The 24,855-nt window shown below is 37.1% G+C and overlaps 2 protein-coding genes, 2 long non-coding RNA genes and 1 other non-coding gene across 5 annotated transcripts in view; 3 read left to right on the top strand and 2 right to left on the bottom strand.

The window, feature by feature from the left end:
* Positions 1-606: 606 nt before the first annotated feature.
* Positions 607-2,446, bottom strand: LOC113468922. Its single transcript, XR_003392503.1, has 2 exons — positions 2,021-2,446; positions 607-756 (listed from the first exon to the last, which is right to left on the bottom strand). It is a non-coding gene; the product is annotated as an uncharacterized LOC113468922 (long non-coding RNA).
* Positions 754-2,797, top strand: LOC113468923. The gene is made up of 2 exons (XR_003392504.1): positions 754-1,152; positions 2,444-2,797. It is a non-coding gene; the product is annotated as an uncharacterized LOC113468923 (long non-coding RNA).
* Positions 2,798-3,563: 766 nt separating this feature from the next.
* Positions 3,564-13,455, top strand: LOC103512881 (coatomer subunit delta-like). Its single transcript, XM_026826229.1, has 13 exons — positions 3,564-3,797; positions 5,218-5,477; positions 6,220-6,223; positions 6,699-6,738; positions 7,069-7,103; positions 7,175-7,214; positions 7,535-7,598; positions 7,957-7,960; positions 8,543-8,802; positions 9,765-9,969; positions 11,499-11,521; positions 12,841-13,045; positions 13,444-13,455. Exons 1-13 carry the CDS (start codon positions 3,564-3,566, stop codon positions 13,453-13,455), a joined length of 1,386 nt encoding a protein of 461 aa, XP_026682030.1.
* Positions 13,456-14,050: 595 nt separating this feature from the next.
* Positions 14,051-24,855, bottom strand: part of LOC103512880 (symplekin) — a gene marked incomplete in the record, with an annotated part of 23,072 nt that continues 12,267 nt past the window's right edge. The window contains 2 exon segments of the mRNA XM_017445588.2: positions 14,051-14,323; positions 17,708-17,903. Coding sequence (XP_017301077.1) covers positions 14,202-14,323; positions 17,708-17,903 — 318 coding nt within the window.
* Positions 22,123-22,241, top strand: LOC113468924. Its single transcript, XR_003392505.1, has one exon. It is a non-coding gene; the product is annotated as a 5S ribosomal RNA (ribosomal RNA).

Genomic DNA, 24,855 nt, shown 5'->3' with positions numbered 1-24,855 from the left:
TTGCTATCGCCTAAAAATTTTAATTTGCCTGCCAACTCAGCCGATCTTGAAATGAAATGATTCTTTTTCCAGTTTAAAAATCAATTGAAAGTGTTTTTTTAAAGTTTTTCAGTGTATTTATGAACTTTCTGTAGCTTCTGTCTGTGAGGAAAACATCACATCAACATGGTAAGTGAAACGAAAGCCACGAGCCTATTGTGGGGTAAAACCTACATGATGGGATGGTCTCTGACTCAGCCAACAGCTCACAATCCCTTCTCATTGGTGGAAAATTATTGAAATCTTTGTTTACATTTTGCAGTCCCGGTCTGTATTTTCAATTTCCCCGATTTCTGAATAATTTTATGAATTTTTAAAGTCAATAATGGATAAATAAGATAAGATACCCATCGAATTTACTTAGAAGAAGCTGATATATGTATAACCTTCGATTTGAAAAGTGTCTTTCGTTTTGGTCCCAAACCCTCCCTCTATGTTATTTTTACTCTGAGGTCCTATCCCAGCAGGATAAACAAGGCATATTCTATTCTATTGTTAATAGACATCTTCCGTTTCTTCTTGTTTCAGCCGCTGTTTCGGGTTCGTAGCGAGGAAGACCGCCTCCAAACCGGACAACCAGTGTCACATATTTGCTGAATACGAACCAGAGCAGCCTGCCACCGCCATAGTTAACTTTGTCACCAAGGTGATGCTAAACAATAATATAGCGCCCAAACCACCGAGCATTTGATATAGGAGACGACATCGGTGTCAAACCTACTCTTAATTGAATGGGCGAAGGTAGCTCTCTGAGTTTTAAATTGTTCCTTTTTAGAGGGGTTTTTTTCCGATGAGTTTCACGATTTGACGATTTTTCTTCTAGTTTATTTCTTCAACCATAAAAGGCAACTCTCGAGCTGTTTTGGCCTATTGAAATGAATCCTAACCTGTCAGAATGTCGTCCGTACATGTATTGGTAAAGACCAAAATCTGATTTCTGTTTTAGACCTTCTGGTAAAGATCAGAAAAGGCCTATTAGTTTAACTTTTGGATTAAGCAGTGTGATTCGTTGGTTTCAAACTGTTTAGCCTATCAGAGAGAAGTACCCCGATTTGGCGGGTCTAAAACGAATCGAAGGTATCTTATTAAGTACTTAGACTAGCTAAATTATAGGTACTTATATTCAACTTATTGTTTTATACCTACAAGCTATCGTATAAGAGAGTAGGTAGTAGGAACTTCTCCTATTTATTTTAGTGTTAACCCAGACAGCTTTATGCTAGCTTAGATGTCGACATTTATCCTCATAACACTAGAATCTAAATGTCTGCTTCTCTTACTAACAGCTATCAGTGAGGTAAGATAATGATAGTCCATACTTACCACAAATAAGGACTCTTTAGGGTCAAAACTACACTTATGGCGGAATTCAGAAATGGCTTATAAATCGGAGATTTCTCGAATAAGAGATTTTTTACTGCCCGAAAACGAGTCATTAATATGAGATTTACATTTCTACATGCATAATTAAAATTTAAAAGAGTTGAAGGATGTTTTTCAATCATTTACAATCGCATTAAACTCCTTTAAATCTAGATTTATGAAATTTTTGGTCTCCTTTTTGGACGAATAAAAAAAAAACTTCCATTGGTAAAATTTCCGATTCTCGTGAAATCCGCCATGACCCTTTCAATAAAAATGTTCTATAAAGATAACGCCCAGAATTATTTTGTACCTTTTCTGTTCTGAAGTTCTTCGGAATAGTTGAATGTATCCCAGTATTGTGTCCCATACCAAATATTATTTTTTATAGCTAGGCTTTAGAGAACAAAAGTTGTCGCACTAACAATAATATTTTCTTATGAAGAATAATACTTGAATTTCAAACACAAAAAGCTCATTCTGAGGCTTATAGGTGTAGGGGGAATTGCCCCAAAAGATGGGTTAAGCTTGTACAAATCTACGAATACTTGAATGGTTTTATTTTGTTATTATAATATCTACCGAGCATTTGATATAGGAGACGACATCGGTGTCAAACCTACTCTTAATTGAATGGGCGAAGGTAGCTCTCTGAGTTTTAAATTGTTTCTTTTTAGAGGAGTTTTCTTCGATGAGTTTCACGATTTGACGATTTTTCTTCTAGTTTATTTCTTCAACCATAAAAGGCAACTCTCGAGCTGTTTTGGCCTATCGAAATGAATCCTAACCTGTCAGAATGTCGTCCGTACATGTATTGGTAAAGACCAGAATCTGATTTCTGTTTTAGATCTTCTGGTAAAGATCAGAAAAGGCCTATTAGTTTAACTTTTGGTTTAAGCAATCTGATTCGTTGGTTTCAAACTGTTTACCCAGTCAGAGAGTGGAACCCCGATTTGACGGGTCTAAAACGAATCGAAGGTATCTTATTAAGTACTTCTAGCTTATACTTCTATCTTATTAAGTACTTCTAGCTAAATTATAGGTACCTATATTCAACTTATTGTTTTACTACCCACAAACTATCGTATAACAGAGTAGGTAGTAGGAACTTCTCCTATTTATTTTAGTGTTAACCCAGACAGCTTTATGCTAGCTTAGATGTCGACATTTATCCTCATAACACTAGAATCTAAATGTCTGCTTGTCTTACTAACAGCTATCAGTGAGGTAAGATAATGATAGTCCATACTTACCACAATTAAGGACTCTTTAGGGTCAAAACTACACTTATGGGGGAATTCAGAAATGGCTTATAAATCGGAGATTTCTCGAATGAGAGATTTTTTACTGTCCGAAAACGAGTGATTAATATGAGATTTACATTTCTACATGCATAATTAAAATTTAAAAGAATTGAAGGATGTTTTTCAATAATTTACAATCGCATTAAACTCCTTTAAATCTAGATTTATCAAATTTTTGGTCTGCTTTTTGGACGAATAATTTTTTTTCCATTGGTAAAATTTCCGATTCTCGTGAAATCCGCCATGACCCTTTCAATAAAAATGTTCTATAAAGATAACGCCCATAATTATTTTGTACTTTTTCTGTTCTGAAATTCTTCGGAATAGTTAGATGTATCCCAGATTCTCGTGAAATCCGCCATGACCCTTTCAATAAAAATGTTCTATAAAGATAACGCCCATAATTATTTTGTACTTTTTCTGTTCTGAAGTTCTTCGGAATAGTTAGATGTATCCCAATATTGTGTCCCATACCAAATATTATTTTTTATAGCTAGGCTTTAGAGAACAAAAGTTGTCGCAGTAACAATAATATTTTCTTATGAAGAATAATACTTGAATTTCATACACAAAAAGCTCATTCTGAGGCTTATAGGTGTAGGGGGAATTGCCCCAAAAGATGGATCAAGCTTGTACGAATCTACGAATACTTGAATGGTTTTATTTTGTTATTGGTATCTACTCCATACAAGGTTTTTATTGAAAATCCATAAATACCTAATAAATAAATAAAAGATGAAATAATAAAATGATAAGAGCAGGAATATTTTTTCCTTTAACACAAAAGTGCACACAACTTTTGTTCTCTAAACCAAAAATTATAAGATTAGGTAAATCAGAAATATATGGATCTTGTACATGCAGAATATTTGGAAATTCCAGTTGTGTTTGGTTGTGCAGCAGTTCGGCTCCAAAAGATCCTGGGTTCGAGACTCAGGACTGACAGCTTGTAAAGACAAAATCAAAGGAATGAGCCTTTTGGATGGCCTTTTTATGGATGAAAATGAAGTGACTGACAATGCGTTCAGTTTGATTTTTGCATTTGATGAGATCGTAGCCCTGGGTTATCGAGAGAGTGTTAACCTTGCTCAAGTGAGAACGTTTTTACCTACTGAATTTTTTCATCTTTTAAATTGATTAGTAATAGTAATAATTGTGCTTTATTATTAAATTTTGACATATCATGACAATTACTAAAGATTCAAGATAATCTTGTATCCTTTTTTTTTATTTTTTTTAAAGACATTTATTTACACAATTGAAGGAGTTTTAACAATATATCTTGTATCCTTGATTCGTGGCAAGATTATGTCCTCCCAAAGTCCAACTCCCTTGATTTTTTCTCTCTAGAATTTCCAACCAGACATTTCTGCATGTGTGACATCAGCATATTTTTCTCAAACTCGTGGTTACCACCTTAAATATTTACGTTTTGTACATTAACTATTTTCATTATGGACTCCCGCGTATTACAATAATCGCCGTGTATTTCATTATGTTATAGATTTAGATTTATATATTTCTGTTTAGTGTATAGTCTTTTCTTTTGATGCAGGTATTGAGAATGGTAAACGCCCCCTTTAGAGTTTTTTTTTTTTTTTAATGCCTAGGAAGCTACAAAAATTAAACTAAAAAATATTAAAATAGGTAGGTATCAGCTATCTAAATAGACACACAACACAAATTTAAAATAATACCTAGAAAGTAAAAATAGATATTTTTATACCCATTGGTATCACCCATTGGGTAAATTTAGGTAGCTACAACAATGTAATTTCACATCAACTAACGTTTAAATTTATTGGTCCACTTGCGTTTATTTGCCACAAAAAAAAAATCACATCTAACGCCCTCTAGAGTTTAATAAACCCGTTGTTATTTGATTTTTGCTATTCATTTTATTTTTGTATGTTTCTATAAATGTTTGAGTGTAAAGATTATTTTCATGTTAACAAATTAATTTTACTGTATGATATTCTATATCTATTTATTATTTACTGTAATAGTATTTACTCTATATACATAAGTACTACTCGTATATGATTATTATTGTATGAAATATAAAAAAGCAAAAACCATTTTACTTTGTTAGATTTCGGTTTATTTATTTTGTTATGTAGATTAGTATTTTCATGTTAACAAATTAATTTTACTGTATGATATTCTATATCTATTTATTATTTACTGTAATAGTATTTACTCTATATACATAACTACTACTCGTCTATGATTATTATTGTATGAAATATAAAAAAGCAAAAACCATTTTACTTTGTTAGATTTCGGTTTATTTAATTTGTTATGTAGATTAGATAATACTAGTACAAAGTAGGTACCACTTATTACTGGCTAAATTGAACAGGAGTCCTTTGACCCTCACAATTAAAGTTTAATTTAACTTATTATGTAAAGTTTAAATTAAAAGAAACAAGTTACTCTAATTTATTCTCTCTATAAGTAATGGACAATGCTTCTAGTTTACCCCCTTTTTCCTGTAATTAGTTCTAATTAAACTGTTTTTATTCTTAACTTTCCAGCTATTGTGTCCAGACAGTTTGTAGAAATGACCAGGGCTCGTATAGAGGGGCTCTTGGCAGCATTTCCCAAACTAATGTCCTCGGGGAAACAGCACACATTTGTTGAAACCGACAGTGTCCGTTATGTTTATCAACCGTTGGAGAAGCTCTATATGCTTCTCATCACAACCAAAACTAGCAATATTCTTGAAGATTTGGAAACATTGAGACTCTTCTCTAGAGTGGTGAGTTACAAGTATAATCTACTTACATAAGTGCAGTTCAGTTAGTCACTTAGAAAAAGGAAACTGTATAACTAACTTGGTAAAATTGACTCTGTGGGACCTCTAAAGGCTCAATCAAGCTAAAAATCTTATGAGCAAATGTCATTTACTTACCTAGATGTTGAACATTTTTTGTTTTTTAATTTTTTTTTTTTTTTTTTTTTTTTTTTTTAGAGGGGTTTTTTTCGATGAGTTTCACGATTTGACGATTTTTCTTCTAGTTTATTTCTTCAACCATCAAAGGTAACTCTCAAACTGTTCTGGCCTATCGAAATGAATCCTAACCTATCAGAATGTCATCCGGACATGGATTGTTAAAAATCCGAATGTGATTTTAAGATTTTTAGTCGTTCGTACATGTATTGGTAAAGACCAGCATCTGATTTTAAGCCTATTAGTTTAAATTTTGAATCAAGCAATCTGATTTGTTGGTTTCGAACTGTTTACCCAGTCAGAGAGTGGAACCCCGATTTGACGGGTCTAAAACGAATCGAAGGTATCTTATTAAGTACTTAGACTAGCTAAACTATAGGTACTTATATTCAACTTATTGTTTTACTACCTACAAACTATCGTATAACAGAGTAGGTAGTAGGAACTTCTCCTATTTATTTTAGTGTTAACCCAGACAGCTTTATGCTAGCTTAGATGTCGACATTTTATCCTCATAACACTAGAATCTAAATGTCTGCTTGTCTTACTAACAGCTTTCAGTGAGGTAAGATAATGATAGTCCATACTTACCACAATTAAGGACTCTTTAGGGTCAAAACTACACTTATGGCAAATTTCAGAAATGGCTTATAAATCGGAGATTTCTCGAATAAGAGATTTTTTACTGCCCGAAAACGAGTCATTAATATGAGATCTACATTTCTACTATCCTAATTAAAATTTAAAAGAGTTGAAGGATGTTTTTCAATAATTTACAATCGCATTAAACTCCTTTAAATCTAGATTTATCAATTTTTTGGTCTCCTTTTTGGACGAATAAAAAAAATCTTCCATTGCATATGTTTCCATTGTCAGATTTCTTGACAGTAAAAAGTGTTGGGTTTTCCAGAGTTTAAAACCTGTTTGAATGTGAAGAGATCACATATGAACATTGAGAGATTTTGACCATCTTCTTATTGTACCATTTTTAATATCTGTGTAGAGAGCTTCAACTCTAATTTTCCACTTGGTGATTTCAGGTGCTGATTGCTGCAGCAATATGTACAAAGTCTGGGAAGAGTAAGTTGAAATAAATTATGTGAATCCATTTTAATTATTTGATAAATTACTAGGTGAAAATTGATAATGTCAGTAGCCAATCTTACAATGATATGTATTCAGAAGATAGAAAATGATATTTGGCATACCTACCACTTATTACTGGCTAAATTGAACAGGAGTCCTTTGACCCTCACAATTAAAGTTTAATTTAAATTATTATGTAAAGTTTAAATTAAAAGAAACAAGTTACTCTAATTCTCTCTATGAGTAATGGACAATGTTTCTAGATTACCCCCTTTTGCCTGTAATTAGTTCATCATTAAACTGTTTTTATTCTTTACTTTCCAGCCATTGTGTCCAGACAGTTTGTAGAAATGACCAGGGCTCGTATAGAGGGGCTTTTTAATATCTGTGTAGAGAGCTTCAACTCTAATTTTCCACTTGGTGATTTCAGGTGCTGATTGCTGCAGCAATATGTACAAAGTCTGGCAAGAGTAAGTTGAAATAAATTATGTGAATCCATTTTAATTATTTGATAAGTTACGAGGTAAAATTTGATAATGTCAGTAGCTAATCTTACAATGATATTTATTCAGAAGATAGAAAATGATATTTGGCATACCACTTATCAAGTACTGGCTAAATTGAACAGGAGTCCTTTGACCCTCACAATTAAAGTTTAATTTAAAATATTATGTAAAGTTTAAATTAAAAGAAACAAGTTACTCTAATTCTCTCTATGGGTAATGGACAATGCTTCTAGATTACCCCCTTTTGCTGTAATTAGTTCATCATTAAATTCTTTACTTTCCAGCCGAATACGAGTTGGAGCACGAGGAGAAGGAGTTGAACCAAGTCACCATTAGCATTCCTCTACCGTGAGTACCTATTAGAATAGATCAGTTGTGTTTACTTGGGTGATGTTTCAAAGTCATAGAGCAGGAAAAATGAGGACCAACGGAAGTTTTCTTTTTCTTCTACGACCTCTAGATCCCGAGATAATTCGATAAAAAAATACCGGTAAATCGTGAACTTTGACGTCACGCTCCCGTAGGCGATGACGTCATAATTCATGACTCCCGCTTCGTTTGTTTGTGCGCAAGCGTTTCTGCGCAGTTTGACGTAAAATCTGACGTCACAACTCTCTGAACTTTTTCATTAGAACGGCAATTAAAAATTAACAACCAAAACTAGCAATATTCTTGAAGATTTGGAAACATTGAGACTCTTCTCTAGAGTGGTGAGTTACAAGTATAATCTACTTACATTAGTGCAGTTCAGTTACACACTTAGAAAAAGGAAACTGTATAGGTAACTAACTTGGTAAAATCAACTCTGTGGGACCCCTAAAGGCTCAATCAAGCTAAAAATCTTATGACCAAATGTCATTTACCTAGATGTTGAACATTTTTGGTGAAAATAATCATAGTGGTGGAACAAACAATCAAATAGACAAAAGACAGAACTAAAGAAAAGGTTCGTCCTCGGAACGGCTGGCTTTCTCCTATCCTGTCTTCCTTCTTTCTTCGCTTTCGGAACGATAAGATCTTAGCAGTTACAGTTCAATCTATCGCCCATGTGATGAGAGGTATACCACGGGATGGGCATGCAACGACACAAACCACGGAAATCTAATGTAGCAATTGTTTCATTGCTACGAAATAAAAACGGCGGTGAAACACTCATCTTTTTATTATTATTACTTTTTGTTAATCTCTTTAAAAAATCTCATGTATTAGATTAGAATATTACATAGAGCTTGGACATGGAATGTAAAGTTTATTTATTAATACTTCTTCTTCTTCTTCTTCTCCTCCTCCAGACTCACCCTAACGTGGACAAGGAGCTGTTCAAGTCGAAAACCGAGATCGGTCTCAAGAACCCGTCCAAACCTTTTCCACTCAACAACGACATCGGGGTGCTCAAGTGGCGTTTCACCTCCACGGACGAGTCTTGTCTGCCCCTGAGCATCAACTGTTGGCCGAGTGACAATGGAAGTGGTGGATGTGATGTGAATATTGAATACGAGCTGGAGCACGAGGAGAAGGAGTTGAACCAAGTCACCATTAGCATTCCTCTACCGTGAGTACCTATTAGAATAGATCAGTCTACATCATGTAGACATAACTCGAAATAATTAGGACAGACGATTTTTCCCCTAGATTCCTAGAATAGATCAGTTGCGATTACTTGGGTGATGTTTCAAAGTCATAGAGCAGGAAAAATGAGGACCAACGGAATTTTTCTTTTTCTTCTACGACCTCTAGATCCCGAGATAATTCGATTAAAAAAATACCGGTAAATCGTGAACTTTGACGTCACGGCATACGCTCCCGTAGGCGATGACGTAACATCAAATGTCCCGAGCAAAGCTGCTTCGCAGGCAAGACATTGATGTGTTTGTGCGCATTTCTTTCTGCTCCTCCGCAAGCGTGCTTGCATACTGGCGCTACTTGCATAGCGGACGAAAAAAACAACTGCGTAAAGTCTGACGTCACACATCTTTGAACTCTTTCATTAGAACGGAAAATTGAATTTTAGAACTTTTACATTTATTTTTTCGGAGTTTTGGCCTCAGATTTGGATTTTCCACAACTTTTTACATAGGAATCGACCATTTATTTATAATTTTTATCCATTTGCAACTGCTTCATTAGTCTTTTCCCGTGTTCAGACGGGGTCGGCGTTTTTCGTCAGCCCTCAACCAGACCTAGGGTGATTGCTTTGGGCAGACATTTAGTTTTGACGACAAAATTTAACTAGTGGATGCCCTTCGCACTCAACCTTTGCTATTTCTTTAGCAAGGGAAATTTCAGGCTGGTATGCCCTGTTCAAAGTCCCCCAGCTAGACTAGGCTGGTTTACTCCCTGTTTAACGTCCCCCCAGCCAGACCATTACCACAGTCCATGGCTGATATAAATAGATGTCTTCTCTTTATTCTGCCATCACCATTCAGCTAAAGGTTGAGCCGTTACAACATCAAGAATAACAACAAATTGACCAGAAATTCCCCTCCGTAATAATTTCCATTTCTTTTCCCACAGACTCCACTGTACACCAAACGTGACTGAATGTGACGGAGACTACAATTATGACGCTCGCAAGAACACTCTCACCTGGTCCCTAGCATTGATAGATTCAAGTAACAAGTCGGGCGCCCTAGAGTTCTCTGCGCCGTCTGCCTCGCAATCCGACTTCTTTCCACTTCAAGTTAGCTTCTCCTGCAACCAGTCCTATGCCAACATCAAGGTAAGAAACAAGAAAATAATTTAATTTAATTATAATTGAAAGATCTACATTTACAATTTTGCACGTAAAAACAGGAGATAATAATAGTGCTTATTTATACTGCTCGCATAAGACTGAAAAGTCCCTTTACTCCAGCAGTAGGCTACTACTATTATTGTGGTCAAATTCTCAAATTATAAATTGAGGATAAAATTCCATACCTCGGCTGGGATTGAACCAACGCCTTCCTGTTTACCAGGTGAGTTCCTTGACCACTACACCACAATAAAGAACTATGTATGTGGCAAATATCGGGATCTTTAACCATTAGGCCGTTTTTCCTCTCTCATCCCAATTTTACCCTACGTACAATGTCATTGCTGGCTAAAAATCTAAAAATGACAACTATCTCACCGGTCACCGGACTTTTGTTTAGAGGTTTGTTTGATAGAGAGAACTATAAAAGGCCGTACCGTCTCGAAAGCGGAGAGAGAAGGAAGACAGGATAGGAGAAAGCCAGCCGTTCCGAGAATGAACCTTATCCGTTCAGGATAAAAATCCGTCCCAGGTGGGAATCGAACCCGCAACCTTGCGCTTACAAGACAGACGCAGATAAGGTTTGTTGGTACGGCTGACTTTCTCCTATCCTGTCTTCCTCTCTTTAGGCAGAGGACGACCCCGACTGAGCTACATAAATCAAATAGTGGAATACTCCGGATGTCAATCATACACTGAAATGAAGAGGAAGACTCCTGAGAGAAGAGCGTGGAGAACTACAAACCCATCTCAAGATTGATAGTTATGATGATGCATTTAGAAATGTGCCCCTCGATTTTTTGATTCGTCTGAAGGTTGAAATTGAAATTAAGTCATTTGGATTAACTTAATCCGATTGGTTAACTTTGGATTACGATCAACCTACCAGATTGCTTGATTTACTTGTATTAACTTAAAGCTTAAGGTATGGTTCCAGGAAGAAGAAGAAAAACCATTATTTTCCTATACTAGATTCGTAGATAAGCTTAACCCATCCTTTAGGGGCTGTTTGCCCCTACACCTAAGCCTCAGGGTGGACTTTTTGTGTGTGTTTTGTACAATACTTCACATGAGAGAAGAATTTGAAGCGAATAAACTCCGTTTCTCTTTCTCCAAAAAAGAAATAATAGGAAGTCGTTTTAATTCCTGCAATCCAGAACTCCATTTCTCTGGAGTTTATGATAGCGCTATTTTCTCAGTGTGAAAGCCGCCTAAAGTGTGGTTCCGGGAAGAAGAAGAGGAAGAAAAACCATTACTTTCCTATACTAGATTCGTATAAGCTGAACCCATCCTTTAGGGCTGTTTGCCCCTAAACCTAAGCCTCGGAGTGGACTTTTTGTGTTTGTTTTGTACAATCCTTCACATGAGATAATTTGAAGCGAATAAACTCTGTTTCTCTTTCTCCAAAAAAGAAATAATAGGAAATCGTTTTAATTCTTGCAATCCAGAACTCCATTTCTCTGGAGTTTATGATAGCGCTCTTTCCTTAAAATATAATTCTTATCTTGTTTTAGATATTTATTGAGAAGTTATTTTTGTAAGTTTATGTCCCCCCTAGAAAATAAAATGTCGAACTCGATCCATTTAACTGTATAATGTAAATAAATTAAAATGATAAATATATTTATTATTGGAAAACACCTTTGATTACTGTATAGACATCTGTGTTACTTTATTTTCTCTAGAAATATTTTATTGAAGAAGTAAAGTCAGGAAAAAAAAATGCATGTGGTTCTTTAAAGGATATTGAAATCAAACACAACAAGTTTTTAAGTTTATTGTTTTTGTATAATTTATTTCTTTATTGGAATTACATGAGGAAATTATGTATACTGTTCTTAACATATTTAATAAAAACCCAGGTTTACAACTTTATGTTGAATTTTTGTACGTTGTAGTTGTAGTCGTTATATGTACATTCTCGGCGCCAGTGTTCGAACGGTCTCGGAGCACGCTCGAACATTTTTTCAACATGAATCTGAAGACCTGAAGTTTTTTTTTTTACATGAGTTATTTTTAGGTAGGTAGACATAAATAATAGGAAATAGGTACAGAATTCGAATATTCGAATAAAGCCGTAACACTTGAGCCCTCAGTGACTTGCGACTGTGTATAACTGAGAATTGCTAAAACTTGTAGAAAAATAGAAAATCTTGGATATGATGTGATAGAAAATCTTGAAGAGAATAGAAAATTTACCTACTATCCCGGCCGAGGTCTATCGATTTTTTTAAAGAGGTTTGATAGAGAGAGGGAACTGTAACTGCTAAGGTCTTATCGCCCCGAAATCGGAATGAGAAGGTGGATAGGATGAGAGAAAGCCAGCCGTTCCGAGAACGAACCTTATCTTTTTAGGATAAAGTTTGCCCCAGGCGAGATTCGAATTCGTGATCTGGCGCTTGGAAGGCAGGGGCGCTACCGTTCAAGGCTGGTAACACCTCCCTAATCGTGATTATCTTGATAAAAACATAATTTTTGATATTTCATCAGAAGCCATGACGTCATAATTCATGACTCCCGCTTCGTTTGTTTGTGCGCAAGCGTTTCTGCGCAGTTTGACGTGAAATCTGACGTCACTACTCTCCTTTTTCATTGGAACGGCAATTAAAAATTAAATTTTCGACCTTTTAAAGTTACTTTTTCGGAGTTTTGACCTCAGATTTGGATTTTTCACCACTTTTTACGTAGGAATTGACCATTTATTAATAAATTTTACCCATTTGCAACGCCTCCATTTCCATTTCTTTTCCCACAGACTCCACTGTACACCGAACGTGACTGAATGTGACGGAGACTACAATTATGACTAAATTTTACCCATTTGCAACGCCTCCATTTCCATTTCTTTTCCCACAGACTCCACTGTACACCGAACGTGACTGAATGTGACGGAGATTACAACTACGATGCTCGCAAGAACACTCTCACCTGGTCCCTGGCATTGATAGATTCGAGTAACAAGTCGGGCGCCCTAGAGTTCTCTGCGCCGTCTGCCTCGCAATCCGACTTCTTTCCACTTCAAGTTAGCTTCTCCTGCAATCAGTCCTATGCCAACATCAAGGTAAGAAACAAGAAAATAATAATAATAGAGTTTATTTATACTGCTCGCATAGGACTGAAAAGTCCCTTTACTCCATCAGTAGGCTACTACTATTAATGTGGTCAAATTCTCAAATTATATTGAGGATAAAATTCCATACCTCGGCTGGGATTGAACCCACGCCCTCCTGTTTACCAGACGAGTTCCTTGACCACTACACCACCATAAAAAACTATGTATGTGGCTAATATCGGGATCTTTAACCATTAGGCCATTTTTCCTCTCTCATCCCAATTTTACCCTACGTACAATGTCATTGCTGGCTAAAAATCTAAAAATGACAACTACCTATCTCAGCGGTCACAGATTTTTTTTATTTTATTATTATTTTTATTTTATCTACAGGTTTGTTTTGATAGATGGAACTGTAATTGCTGTACCGTCTCGAAAGCGGAGAGAGAAGGAAGACAGGATAGGAGAAAGCCAGCCGTTCCGAGAATGAACCTTATCCGTTCAGGATAAAATCCGTCCCAGGTGGGAATCGAACCCGCAACCTTGCGCTTACAAGACAGACGCAGATAAGGTTCGTTGGAACGGCTGGCTTTCTCCTATCCTGTCTTCCTCTCTTTGATTTTAGAACCATAAGTCAAGAAAACTTGTCCAGAAAGTCTCAGGTTCGATCCCCGGACATCGACAAAAATGTGTACTCATTTTTCGATTGCAAATATTTCAACCGGTTACTTTCTGGCGTTCTCATGTTGATCCAGCACCTAAATGTGAAGTATCGTGTCTCTTTTCGCCCATCTGATGAGAGGCATACTACGGGATGGGCATGCTACGACACAGACCAGACGAGTCTTAATGTAGCAGTTGTTTCATTGCTACAAAATAAAAACAAAGGTACTTCATATACCTCGATAAATTTTGTGACTTGACTTGAACTCGAACCGACAACCTCCAATTCAGATGTATTAAAATTTGGTTGCTACAAAATAAAAACAAAGGTACTTCATATACCTCGATAAATTTTGTGACTTGACTTGAACTCGAACCGATAACCTCCAATTCAGGTGTATTAAAATTTGGCTGTCTAAGTATTGTGTGACGTCATGACCTACTCATAGTATTGTGTGACGTGCTATATGACCTACTCATAATACACGTCACAGTCTTGGTCTCACATGACTTGCTGCGTTTCCTTCATATCAATGCTGAGATCTGGGGGAGATTTGGGTTCGCTCTTAATATGCAGTGTCTCGTATATTGGGTTTACATCACCGTACAGAACATCCATGACTCCTGAAAACATAAGGACACAATGATGTTGACATTAGGTTTCCACTGCTCACTAGCGCTTAGAAGGCAGGCACGCTACATCCTAGGCTAGAAAGAGGCGAGCTTTAATCTACAGGTTTGATTCCCGTCCGAGGCGGATTTTATTCTACACAGATAAGGTTCGTTCTAGGAACGGCTGGCTTTCTTCTATCATGTCTTTTTTCTCTCTTTGCTTTCGGGGTGTCTCGTATATTGGGTTTACATCACCGTACAGAACATCCATGACTCCTGAAAACATAAGGACACAATGATGTTGACATTAGGTTTCGACTGCTCACTAGCCTACATCCTAGGCTAGAAAGAGGCGAGCTTTAATTTACAGGTTTGATTCCTGTCCGAGGAGGATTTTATTCGACACAGATAAGGTTCGTTTTCGGAACGGCTGACTTTCTCCTGCCATGTCTTCTTTCTCTCTTTGCTTTCGGGACGATAAGACCTCTGTAGACAAGTTTTTTTTTTTTTTAATCCATCGTATCCCATCCCATTCACTGAAGTCGGATTTCACGCAGAAATATGAGATCGTGTAAACTGACCTTCCTCCCTCTCCCTACCTATCAGACACCCCCGCCTCTACTGCTATCAGTAAGCCCCTGAGCCATATTTTTTTATACCACCATCACTGATGCCAGCATTTTCCAGCACCAGGGAATGACTTTTTTCACAAATAACAAAGAAGAGTGGGGGGAACGCCTCGACGACCCTAGCGGACAAATCAAAAACTATCAAAAACCACATGATGCTACCTGAGTGACATCTTTAAAATCTTGGCTTAAGAGAGGGGAAGTAGATGCTGAGTGCAATCTAATGTAGGGGAGAATGATGCAGAGGTGGAGAAGTGTTAAAATAAATGATGGCATCATCAGCATCAGTGTTGGTGGTATAAAAAAATATACCCCTGGGGGTAGATGCTGAGTGCAATCTAATGTAGGGGAGAATGATGCAGAGGTGGAGAAGTGTTAAAATAAATGATGGCATCATCAGCATCAGTGATGGTGGTATAAAAAAATATACCCCTGTGCTACAATCTCATGTTGATGAAAGCTTACGAGAAATATGGACCACGATAGAGTCAATATGACACTGTACACCTGGCCCTCAGATAAAACCTCGGTTTTATCCGTCTCATGTTGACAGACACTCTTAAGCCCGTTCTCACTTGTCATGAGTTTCATCCGATCATCACACGACTTTCCTCATCCTATTGAATGATGCTTATTTTGGGTGTTCTTGTTCTTATAGCCAAACTTTTACAATATCTCTAACCGGTTAGTCTGTATAGCTGAAAACCGCAAAAACCGGTCAAAATACCACCAACCGCAGCACCTATCTCAACCAAACGTTTTGATTTGCATCCTTGTCACATTTGTGAACTACATACCAAATTTCAAGTCTCTAGCCCATACCGTTCCCGATCCTCGACGACCCTAGCGGACAAATCAAAAACTATCGAAAAACACAAGATGCTACTCCTGAGTGACATCTTTAACATCTTGGCTTAAGAGAGGGGAAGTAAATGCTGAGTGCAATCTAATGTAGGGGAGAATGATGCAGAGGTGGAGAAGTGTTAAAATAAATGATGTCATCATCAGCATCAGTGTTGGTGGTATAAAAAAATATACCGCTGGGCTACAATCTCATGTTGATAAAAACCAAATTTCAAGTCTCTAGCTCTTACCGTTCTCGAGATATTTTGTTTACAGACAGACAGACAGACACACACACACGGACCAATGGCTGGAACTTTGCATTTAGGCTCTAGGGACCTCAAAACGTGTTTTGGCATTAAAAACTGACCATCGAAAATTTGACCCGATTACATTAGGTACTTTCCTTCCTATAGGATAAGGAAAGTAAAAAAGTCAAATGCATTTCTTACCTGTTTCAATATTAAACGTTGAAGAATATTCATGATGAATCCAATGAGCCGAGGAAAGTGAGATAGGGATTGTATGACAGTTCTCATGAAGAGAGTGGGCAGAGGATTCACTTCGATCAAGTTCTGAAGTACCAGCGCCAAAACCTGCAAGAATAAAAACACAAGATAAGGTAATAAATACTAACGCCAAAACCTACAATAATAAAACAATGTGAATGAAAAACAGGTTCAACAACAAAAAGGTAGTTTTCTCTGTATCCATATTTTCAAGCTGACAGCAGCTTTTAGGTTGCTCACTGAGCACGACTGTCTGGCTCAACGCTTCGAAAAAATCAAAATCAAAGGCTCTCCTATCTGTCCTTTAAGTTCCTTGAATGCCCCTATATATTCTTTACACAGGAACTTCTGTCCTGTATATCGACATTTGCAACATACATACATATTTATAGATAAATACCACGTCAATGTACATAGCTTCGTCTGTCAAGACCCATATTATGGTCAAGATAAGACCTAAAATAGTTAGATCGCGAATTCGATTCCCGCCCGGGGCAAACTTCATCTCAGAGAGACAAGGTTCGTTCTTGGAACGGCTGTCTTTCTTCTATTTCAGGACGATCAATAAAACCTCTGATGATTCAATTCCATCCGTCAAATAAATTTGATTTCAGGACGATAAGACGGGCACAAATAAGTTGTCATTATGTTTTTTTTTTTTTTTTTTTTTTTTTTTTCTGTGTGTGTTTACCGCTCGGTAGTAGATTCGTAGTAGCTTAACCCATCCCTTTAGGGCTGTTTAGCCCCTACACCTAGGCCTCAGATTGGGCTTTTTGTGTATGGAGTTATTAGACTTATTAGGCATTTTTTTGGGCCCGATTGTGGACATATATGTAAGAAAAATCACAGATTTCACTTTAATCTGACAGTTTATCGAGTTGAATTTTGCTGCTCTGGCATAAAAAACGTCTCTTAGAAAGCAACAGCCAGTTTTGCGGGTTGAATTTTGCTGGTTGGGCAAAAAAAACGTCTCTTAGAAAGCAACAAGTTTTTTTTTTTTTTTTTAATCCATCGAATCCGCATTCGGTGGATTCTAGTATCTGGATTCAATGGATTTGAAAATCCCATTCACTAAACCCGGATTTTCATTTTATTTTTATTTTGTCAAAATGAATCTGGTTTCATACTTCTCTAGGAGAGTCAATCTGTCAAGTAGCAACATATTAGTATAGGTAGGTAGTATAGGTATAGGTAAAAGAACAATGTCTTCACTTGACTAGTAGTCATAGGTAAAAGAACAATGTCTTCACTTGACTAGTAGTCAAGTGAAGACGTTGTTCTTTTACCTATACTAATGAATCTGGATTCGATAAATTCATTAGATCCTGACGAAAAAAAAAAAAAAATACATCCCTAGAGTATCCTTGAAAGTTATTTACAGGGGGAAGCTATAACGAGTATCCTGTTTCCATTACCTTGTGGAATGTGTGAGCGTTGATTTTCAGTAAAGCTGAGCACATGGTCCAGGAGCGGGTTCTTGAGCTCGGGACATTTGCTGAACAGGTCGGCTAGTTGTTTGGGAGGCAGCTGTAGAATCACCTGGTAACTGTTCGGCACTGTTCTCTGACAGCACTTGATAAATCCTTCCCATACCGTTTTCTGTTCCCAAACCTGTGAAAGAAAGAAAGAAAGAAAGAAAGAAAGAAAAAAAAAAGATTATTTTTAGTTCAGAGCGCTAGGTCGTGGGTTCGATTCCTGCCCGAGCCGAACTTTATCGAGCAGTTCAGGGCTGGTCATGCCCATACCGCGTACGGGGACCTCTAGAAGACGTAGAATGACTCGCTTTACGTCCTGCACTGTAGAGACGTATACGTTGGCTAATCTGTAAAGAGAGAGGAGGAGAAAAAGTGAAACATATTAACAAGATAAGAACAAGAAGACGAAACGGTGCCGGTGGCTAAGCTTGCACACCGGAGGTCCCAGGTTCGATTCCCAGCGAGTTCAAAGTTTTTTCAGCCGTTTTTTTTTCTCCTTCTTCTTCTTCTTTTAAAGATGGGTGTTTCATCGCCGCGCGCCGTTTTGATTTCATACCAAATGAAACAACTGCTACATTAGACGCGTGTGGTCTGTGTCATAGCATGCCCATCCCGTAGTATGCCTCTCATCAAATGGGCGAGAAGAGACACAATACTTTCCATTTAGGTGCTGGGTCAACACGAGAACACCAGAAAGTAAACCGTTGAAATATTTGTAATCGAAAAAAAACGAGAACAAAATTTTGTCGATGGTGGGATTCGAACCCGGGGCCTTCTGCATGGTAAGCAACCACTGGGATGTTGGTATTCAATTGGAAAATGGTTGTTTAGCCAGCACCGATAGCTCGGTCGTTAGAGCATGGCTCGTACCTGTTCTTACGTCGCGGCGACCCGGTGCCGCGGGTTCGATTCCCGCCCAGGGCGGATTTTTCCCTGATGGGGAAACATTCGTTCCTGGATCGGCTGGCTTTCCTCTTTCCTGTCTTTCTTCTCTCTTCGCTCTCCGGTACGAAGGACCTAAAAAAATGGGTTAAAGTCCCTCTATCAATCCTCACAAAAAAAAAAGAAATATTTTATTGAAGAAGTAAAGTCAGGAAAAAAAAAATGCATGGGGTTCTTTAAAGGATATTGAAATCAAACACAACAAGTTTTTAAGTTTATTGTTTTTGTATAATTTATTTCTTTATTGGAATTACATGAGGAAATTATGTATACTGTTCTTAACATATTTAATAAAAACCCAGGTTTACAACTTCATGTTGAATTTTTGTACGTTGTAGTTGTAGTCGTTATACATTCTCGGCGCCAGTGTTCGAACGGTCTCGGAGCACGCTCGAACATTTTTTCAACATGAATCTGAAGACCTGAAGTTGTTTTTTTTTTTTTTTTTTTTTTTTTACATGAGTTATTTTTAGGTAGGTAGACATAAATAATAGGAAATATGTACAGAATTCGAATATAGCCGTAACACTTGAGCCCTCAGTGACTTGCGACTGCGTATAACTGAGAATTGCTAAAACTTGTAGAGAGACCATCACCCCGGTGTATAGCAGATACAAAAAGACATCTTTTCTTTATTCTGCTATCGCCATTCGGCGAAAGCTAAAGCCGCTATAACAACAACAACAACTCGTCTGTGTCGCAGCATGCCCATGCCGAAGTATTAGAACCAGGGATCATGTGCAGCACTTGAAAATGGATCACTGCATCAACAATCAGCTTAGTTAGCTTCGAGCGTCAGCGTAGAGCGTCTGCCTTGTTAGGTCGTGGGATGGAATCCCACTAGGACATTTTGTCTCGTTCGGAAAAAAAATCGTGTCGTGCGTAGTGAGAACACTTCAATTAATAATTACCTATATTGCCTACAGGACATTTTGTGTCGTGCAGAAAAAAAAATCGGATGAGACTCACAAGTCGGAAAAGGCTCTTATACGATAGAAAGTCCAGGTATTATTACCTCTTTGACTACCACAGGGTTGAGTTTGATCAGCTTGGGTAGGGCAGCTAGAATTTCTCGCTTAGGTAGACCTCCAAGTACGGGAATCAGGAACCTTACATCTGATAAACGTGTTTTGACACTAAAAACTGACCATCAAAAATTTGACCCGATTACATTACTTTCCTTCCTATAGGATAAGGAAAGTAAAAAGGGGACGGCCTATTGTATTCGCTTCGGTGTCGTCTGTCACTCTGTCATTACTTTTCTTTCCAAGCCTTTATTGGTAGGATTCTCACACTGTGAGCTCGTCTACCCAACAGATGATCGCCTACAGGCTAAGCCTGGTGGCGAGATAGAAAAACAGAGGAAAAGAAGATAAGGAGAATAAAACATGAGGGGTAGAAATTCTAGAAATCAAAGAAATGAAGAGATGGCAAATCTTATTGTTTCGATAATAAAAGAAAATAGGTACCCTCCCATTTTGAATTTACGAAAAACACTTAACGTAAGCTTTATGATGGGGGCCAAATTTCCCCTCCTGTCTCCATTACCCCCACCCTACCCGATTTAAAATTCTCAAATCTGTTCACATTTACCCCACCTCTCGTGGTCTATTCAAAAGCTCAAGTTCTTTTCGAATCCGTTTTTTGGCAAAACTTTGTTCCTTCACTTTATTATTATTATTATTATTTCCTTATTTCGACCATTAACTCAATAAATTTGTGTGAATTACCCTTAAGTTCGGCCATGCCTTTTTCACAAGTTTGGCCATGCCTCGGGATGAACTAGCGGGATTCCGGAGCGAAGCGACGGAATTCAGCTAGTTGTATAATATGCAAAGAGGTGGGGGTTTGAGAGAGTTTTAGGGTGATGGTATTTAATTTTCCATTTTTTTAGGAGGCTTTTAACTTTGAGGAAAAAAATAATGGGGAAACATTCAAGTGGAAGTGGGAAGGACCACCTTAGTCTGGTATAGTAGACGTATCCCATACCCACCCAATTATTTCTCCTCTCGCGGTTGTCTTAAGCCAGCCACACAAACCTGATCAGGTCTAACTGATAGCCTTAGCGTGATGAGATAATTTCAATTTTATAGTTGAAATCATGTCGTGATCATTTTAAATTATCTTAAAATTATCCTGATGATCTTTCATCAAATTCACCTGGGTAGGTCTTTAAATTAACATCAGATCACACAATAACCGAATGGTAATTACTAATTAATAATTACCTACATATGAATTACGTGTATGATGGGAGTTTTTGGAAATACCTTAGAATAACTATTCTTCACTTTAAAAAATTAAAAAAAAACGTTTAATCTGTTATTTATCAACTCAATATGTAGAGAGAGGTACCTGTGAAGTGTAAAAGTTATTTTCCCACTCTCTATCAATATGGACATTCACAAAGTTACCGAGAATACCGAGGCATTCATCATCAAAATACTAAATAGGGAAATATTATTTGAATCGAATTGAGGTTTTTTCGATTTCACGAGTGCTTGATGCAATGCCTGACGCTTTGGGGCAAAATGGTTTTATACCGTCTGGGGCAGAATGGTACCTTATACTTTAATGTGAGAATGGTGCCCCAGGTTCCATTCTGCCCCAAGGTGTTTTCCACGTATATGGTAATAGGACCATTTTGCCCCAGCCTTGGGGCAAAACAACGGTCTTTTTTGGTACCTACCCTCATAAAAATATTTTTAGTTTTAATGTGAGAATGGTGCCCCAGGTTCCATTCTGCCCCAAGGTGTTTTCCACGTATATGGTAATAGGACCATTTTGCCCCAGCCTTGAGGCAAAACAACGGTCTTTTTTGGTACCTACCCTCATAAAAATATTTTTAGTTTTTTTTTTCAGTGATACATATAATCGTTCTTGTCTGATCTAATTTGTAGCTAAAAAAATTATGCTTTATTTTGTTACAAAATTTTATTTTTTTAGTTAGGACCTCATAAGCACTAGAGGTGCCATTTTACTAGGACCATTTTGCCCCAGCCTTGGGGCAAAACAACGGTCTTTTTTGGTACCTACCCTCATAAAAATATTTTTAGTTTTTTTTTTTTTCAGTGATACATATAATCGTTCTTGTCTGATCTAATTTGTAGCTAAAATTATGCTTTATTTTGTTACAAAATTTTATTTTTTTAGTTAGGACCTCATAAGCACTAGAGGTGCCATTTTGTCCCGTGTTCCTCTACCTACAGCAGAAAAACATTGCATGACCATTATAATGGTAATGAAGAAGTGCACACCTGAATGGTATTGTTATCTTGTTATCACACTTTGTTATCAGAATGAATGAACCTAGGTACCTACTACCATAACGTGACTTGTATTGATAAGAGTTACCTGCCAGGTAAATCAATCTCAGGTAAAATTTAATTGAAAGGTAAATTGCTCCCGTTTTCGCCAACGTTCATATCACGTTGAATACACCAGTTCTCGTCCGATCACTGAAGTTAAGCAACGTCGAGCGTGGATAGTATTTGGATGGGTGACCGCTTGGGAACACCACGTAACGTTGGCATCTTCTTTTTTTTCTCTGTCTCTCTCTCTCTCTCTATCTTCCCCTCCTTCTTTGTCTAATCTAATTATTTGTCTTTCACTCGGAATCCATTTTTAATTTTTAGTTGATTCGCAGGTTTAAGGGGCATTAAATGTTTGACTTTTTATGTTTTTTACGATCACTTTCAAAACCTCTTCTCTCTCTCTCACTCACTCATCATAAACAGTTAATAGATAGATAGATAATTAGATATAGCTCCTACCTACTTTTTACCTTTACGACAGAAACAATGCAATTTTGTCGTAAAAAAAACTTTCATTTCAGTGATGCATTTATTTTCAAAAACAGCTGCTGGCCCTGCTGGGTGAGCCATGTATTAGTCTGACTTACACATGTATAATACAAGAACTGTACCTCTGTCTGGGACTCTTAAGAGATATAATAACACAAGACCTCATAAAACCATGTTGACCCCGATATCATAAGAACCAGATAGGAGAATAAGGAGAGCTCAGAGTCTTTCTAAAAACAAATTCCCGGAACTTTTTGATTACCAAAAAGAAAGTTGTCTGTTTTCTTAAGTTCGCGAGAGATTTAACATGTCATTACGGTGTAATTCAAGAAAACCCTTATCACCTACATTTTCTTCCTACTGTCAATAGTCCCTCAATCAGCCCTACCAAGGGTGATTGGTTTGGACTCTTTGGAGCCCTTAGCTCACCATAGAATCCATAGATAGGTAGGTAATATTGAAAAGTCAAGAATCAAAGTTGATACCTGATACCTAAACCGAACAGAACCTTTTGATCCCAATGTTTACAGGCCATTACACAACTCTAATCGATTACCTATACGTTTTACAGGTAGACCAACCAAACCCACCACATGTAGACTAGACATGTTCATCCATGTGAAAAACATATGAAAGAAACATCAATTTTGACGTTTACATTGTTATCCAAAAATTCTTACATAAATCACACTTTGGTTCTGTTTTTTTCTCCCAAAATCAAAGTTTTTTTTTGTATTAAAGCCAATAAAGAATGTAGAGTTGTAGAGTATTGTAGAGTCAGGTATTCGCAACAGGTACATTGTCTGCTAGCTATGACCGTTCTACGGCTGAAAAATACTCCTTAGGTGTAACCCAATAACGTCTTTTGAGTATCTCTACCCAGCCTTTTGTTTATTTACAAAATTATGTCTATTTTTTTAATTAAAAACTGAACTAAAAGTCTGTCTGGAGTTGTGTTTCCAAAATATTACTCCTATTATGTAAGGCGCGTTGGAAATCTATTGAAATATTGAAAACATTTAAACGGTTCTTTGTTTAGATCCAAACTGCCCCGCCGATTCAGGGTGTATCATCAATTTCCAAGTACCTAAATCATACTTTTTATTACAATTTATTTTCTGTACCTAAATTTTTCATCTTATAATAATGACTCCACCCAGAAAACAATTCCCCTAATAACCATACTTTTATTGGTGGAGATGCCAAAATAACGCATTTAATAATATTGTTAGTGGAGACACCAAAACTACAAAATGAGAATATGTTTAGTGGGGATATCAAAACTACAATATAAGAATATTGTTAGTGGAGATGTCAAAAACTACAAAATAAGAATATGTAAATGTAAATGCAGTTTCTTTGTGTTATTATATCACAACTTTGGTGTTCACTGCAGCATTGTAGGATTCTTCCCAATATCTTAATAATCCTAAAATCCAATGTTTACCTACCATGCTGACACCGGTCGCTATGCGCATTTATTTCTAAGTCATAGCTACTCATGTTTACCTACCATGCTGGCACCGGTCGCTATGCGCATTTATATTACATAGCTACTCATTTTCCTCACGAGGCTGAGTGGGCCCCGTAACGGCCAGTCACGGAATCAATCATTTGCATGATACAAATTTCTTGACCCCGCCGGGAATCGAACCCGGGTCTCCCGCGTGCAAGGCGAGCGCAGTGACCACTACGCCATGGGAGCTGACAAAATAAGAATATTGTTAGTAGAGATGCCAAAAATATATATAGGTATATAAAAAAAAATATTTAACTCTTAATTAAAGCTTGATTTTTATGTTTGTTTTTATTTTTCAGGTAAGTTCACGTAAAAGCCGGTATCATCAAACCGTCTTGCTTGGGTTGTGTTAGTCAGAAAAAATATGAATGCAAACTAACTGGTAAGTTGAATTTTGTCACAAGATCGATCTATTTCTTTTTCATACAATTTGTATTATACAATATTTGTGATAAGGCTGAAAGGTTTGTTTTCGGTGGAGCTAAAAAGATTAAAACACCCCGTATTCTAAGCATAGAGCCGAAAAAACGTTGACTCTGCCAAAATTGAACTCGGGGCCTCTCAGATATGGTTCACCCTATAAGTAATTATTTTAATTTGAAGTTATATTGATCTAGAGACCGCGCCCCCCTTACTACATGTGTAGGTACCTTTCCTGACATATAGCTATGCCTAAGAGCTGTGCCCTTCCTCTCCTACCTGGGGATTAAGGTACGTCCAGTCTACTATCGTCGATTGACATCGACTGTTTTTGTTCTCACTATGTATGTATATTGTATTTGATTTTTCGATTTTCTTTCGAACCGATCATTCGATAAATATAA

Source organism: Diaphorina citri, unplaced genomic scaffold (genome assembly GCF_000475195.1).
Source record: "Diaphorina citri unplaced genomic scaffold, Diaci psyllid genome assembly version 1.1 scaffold895, whole genome shotgun sequence".
In the NCBI taxonomy this organism is placed as follows: domain Eukaryota; kingdom Metazoa; phylum Arthropoda; class Insecta; order Hemiptera; family Psyllidae; genus Diaphorina; species Diaphorina citri.
This window is presented reverse-complemented; position numbering and strand designations above follow the sequence as displayed.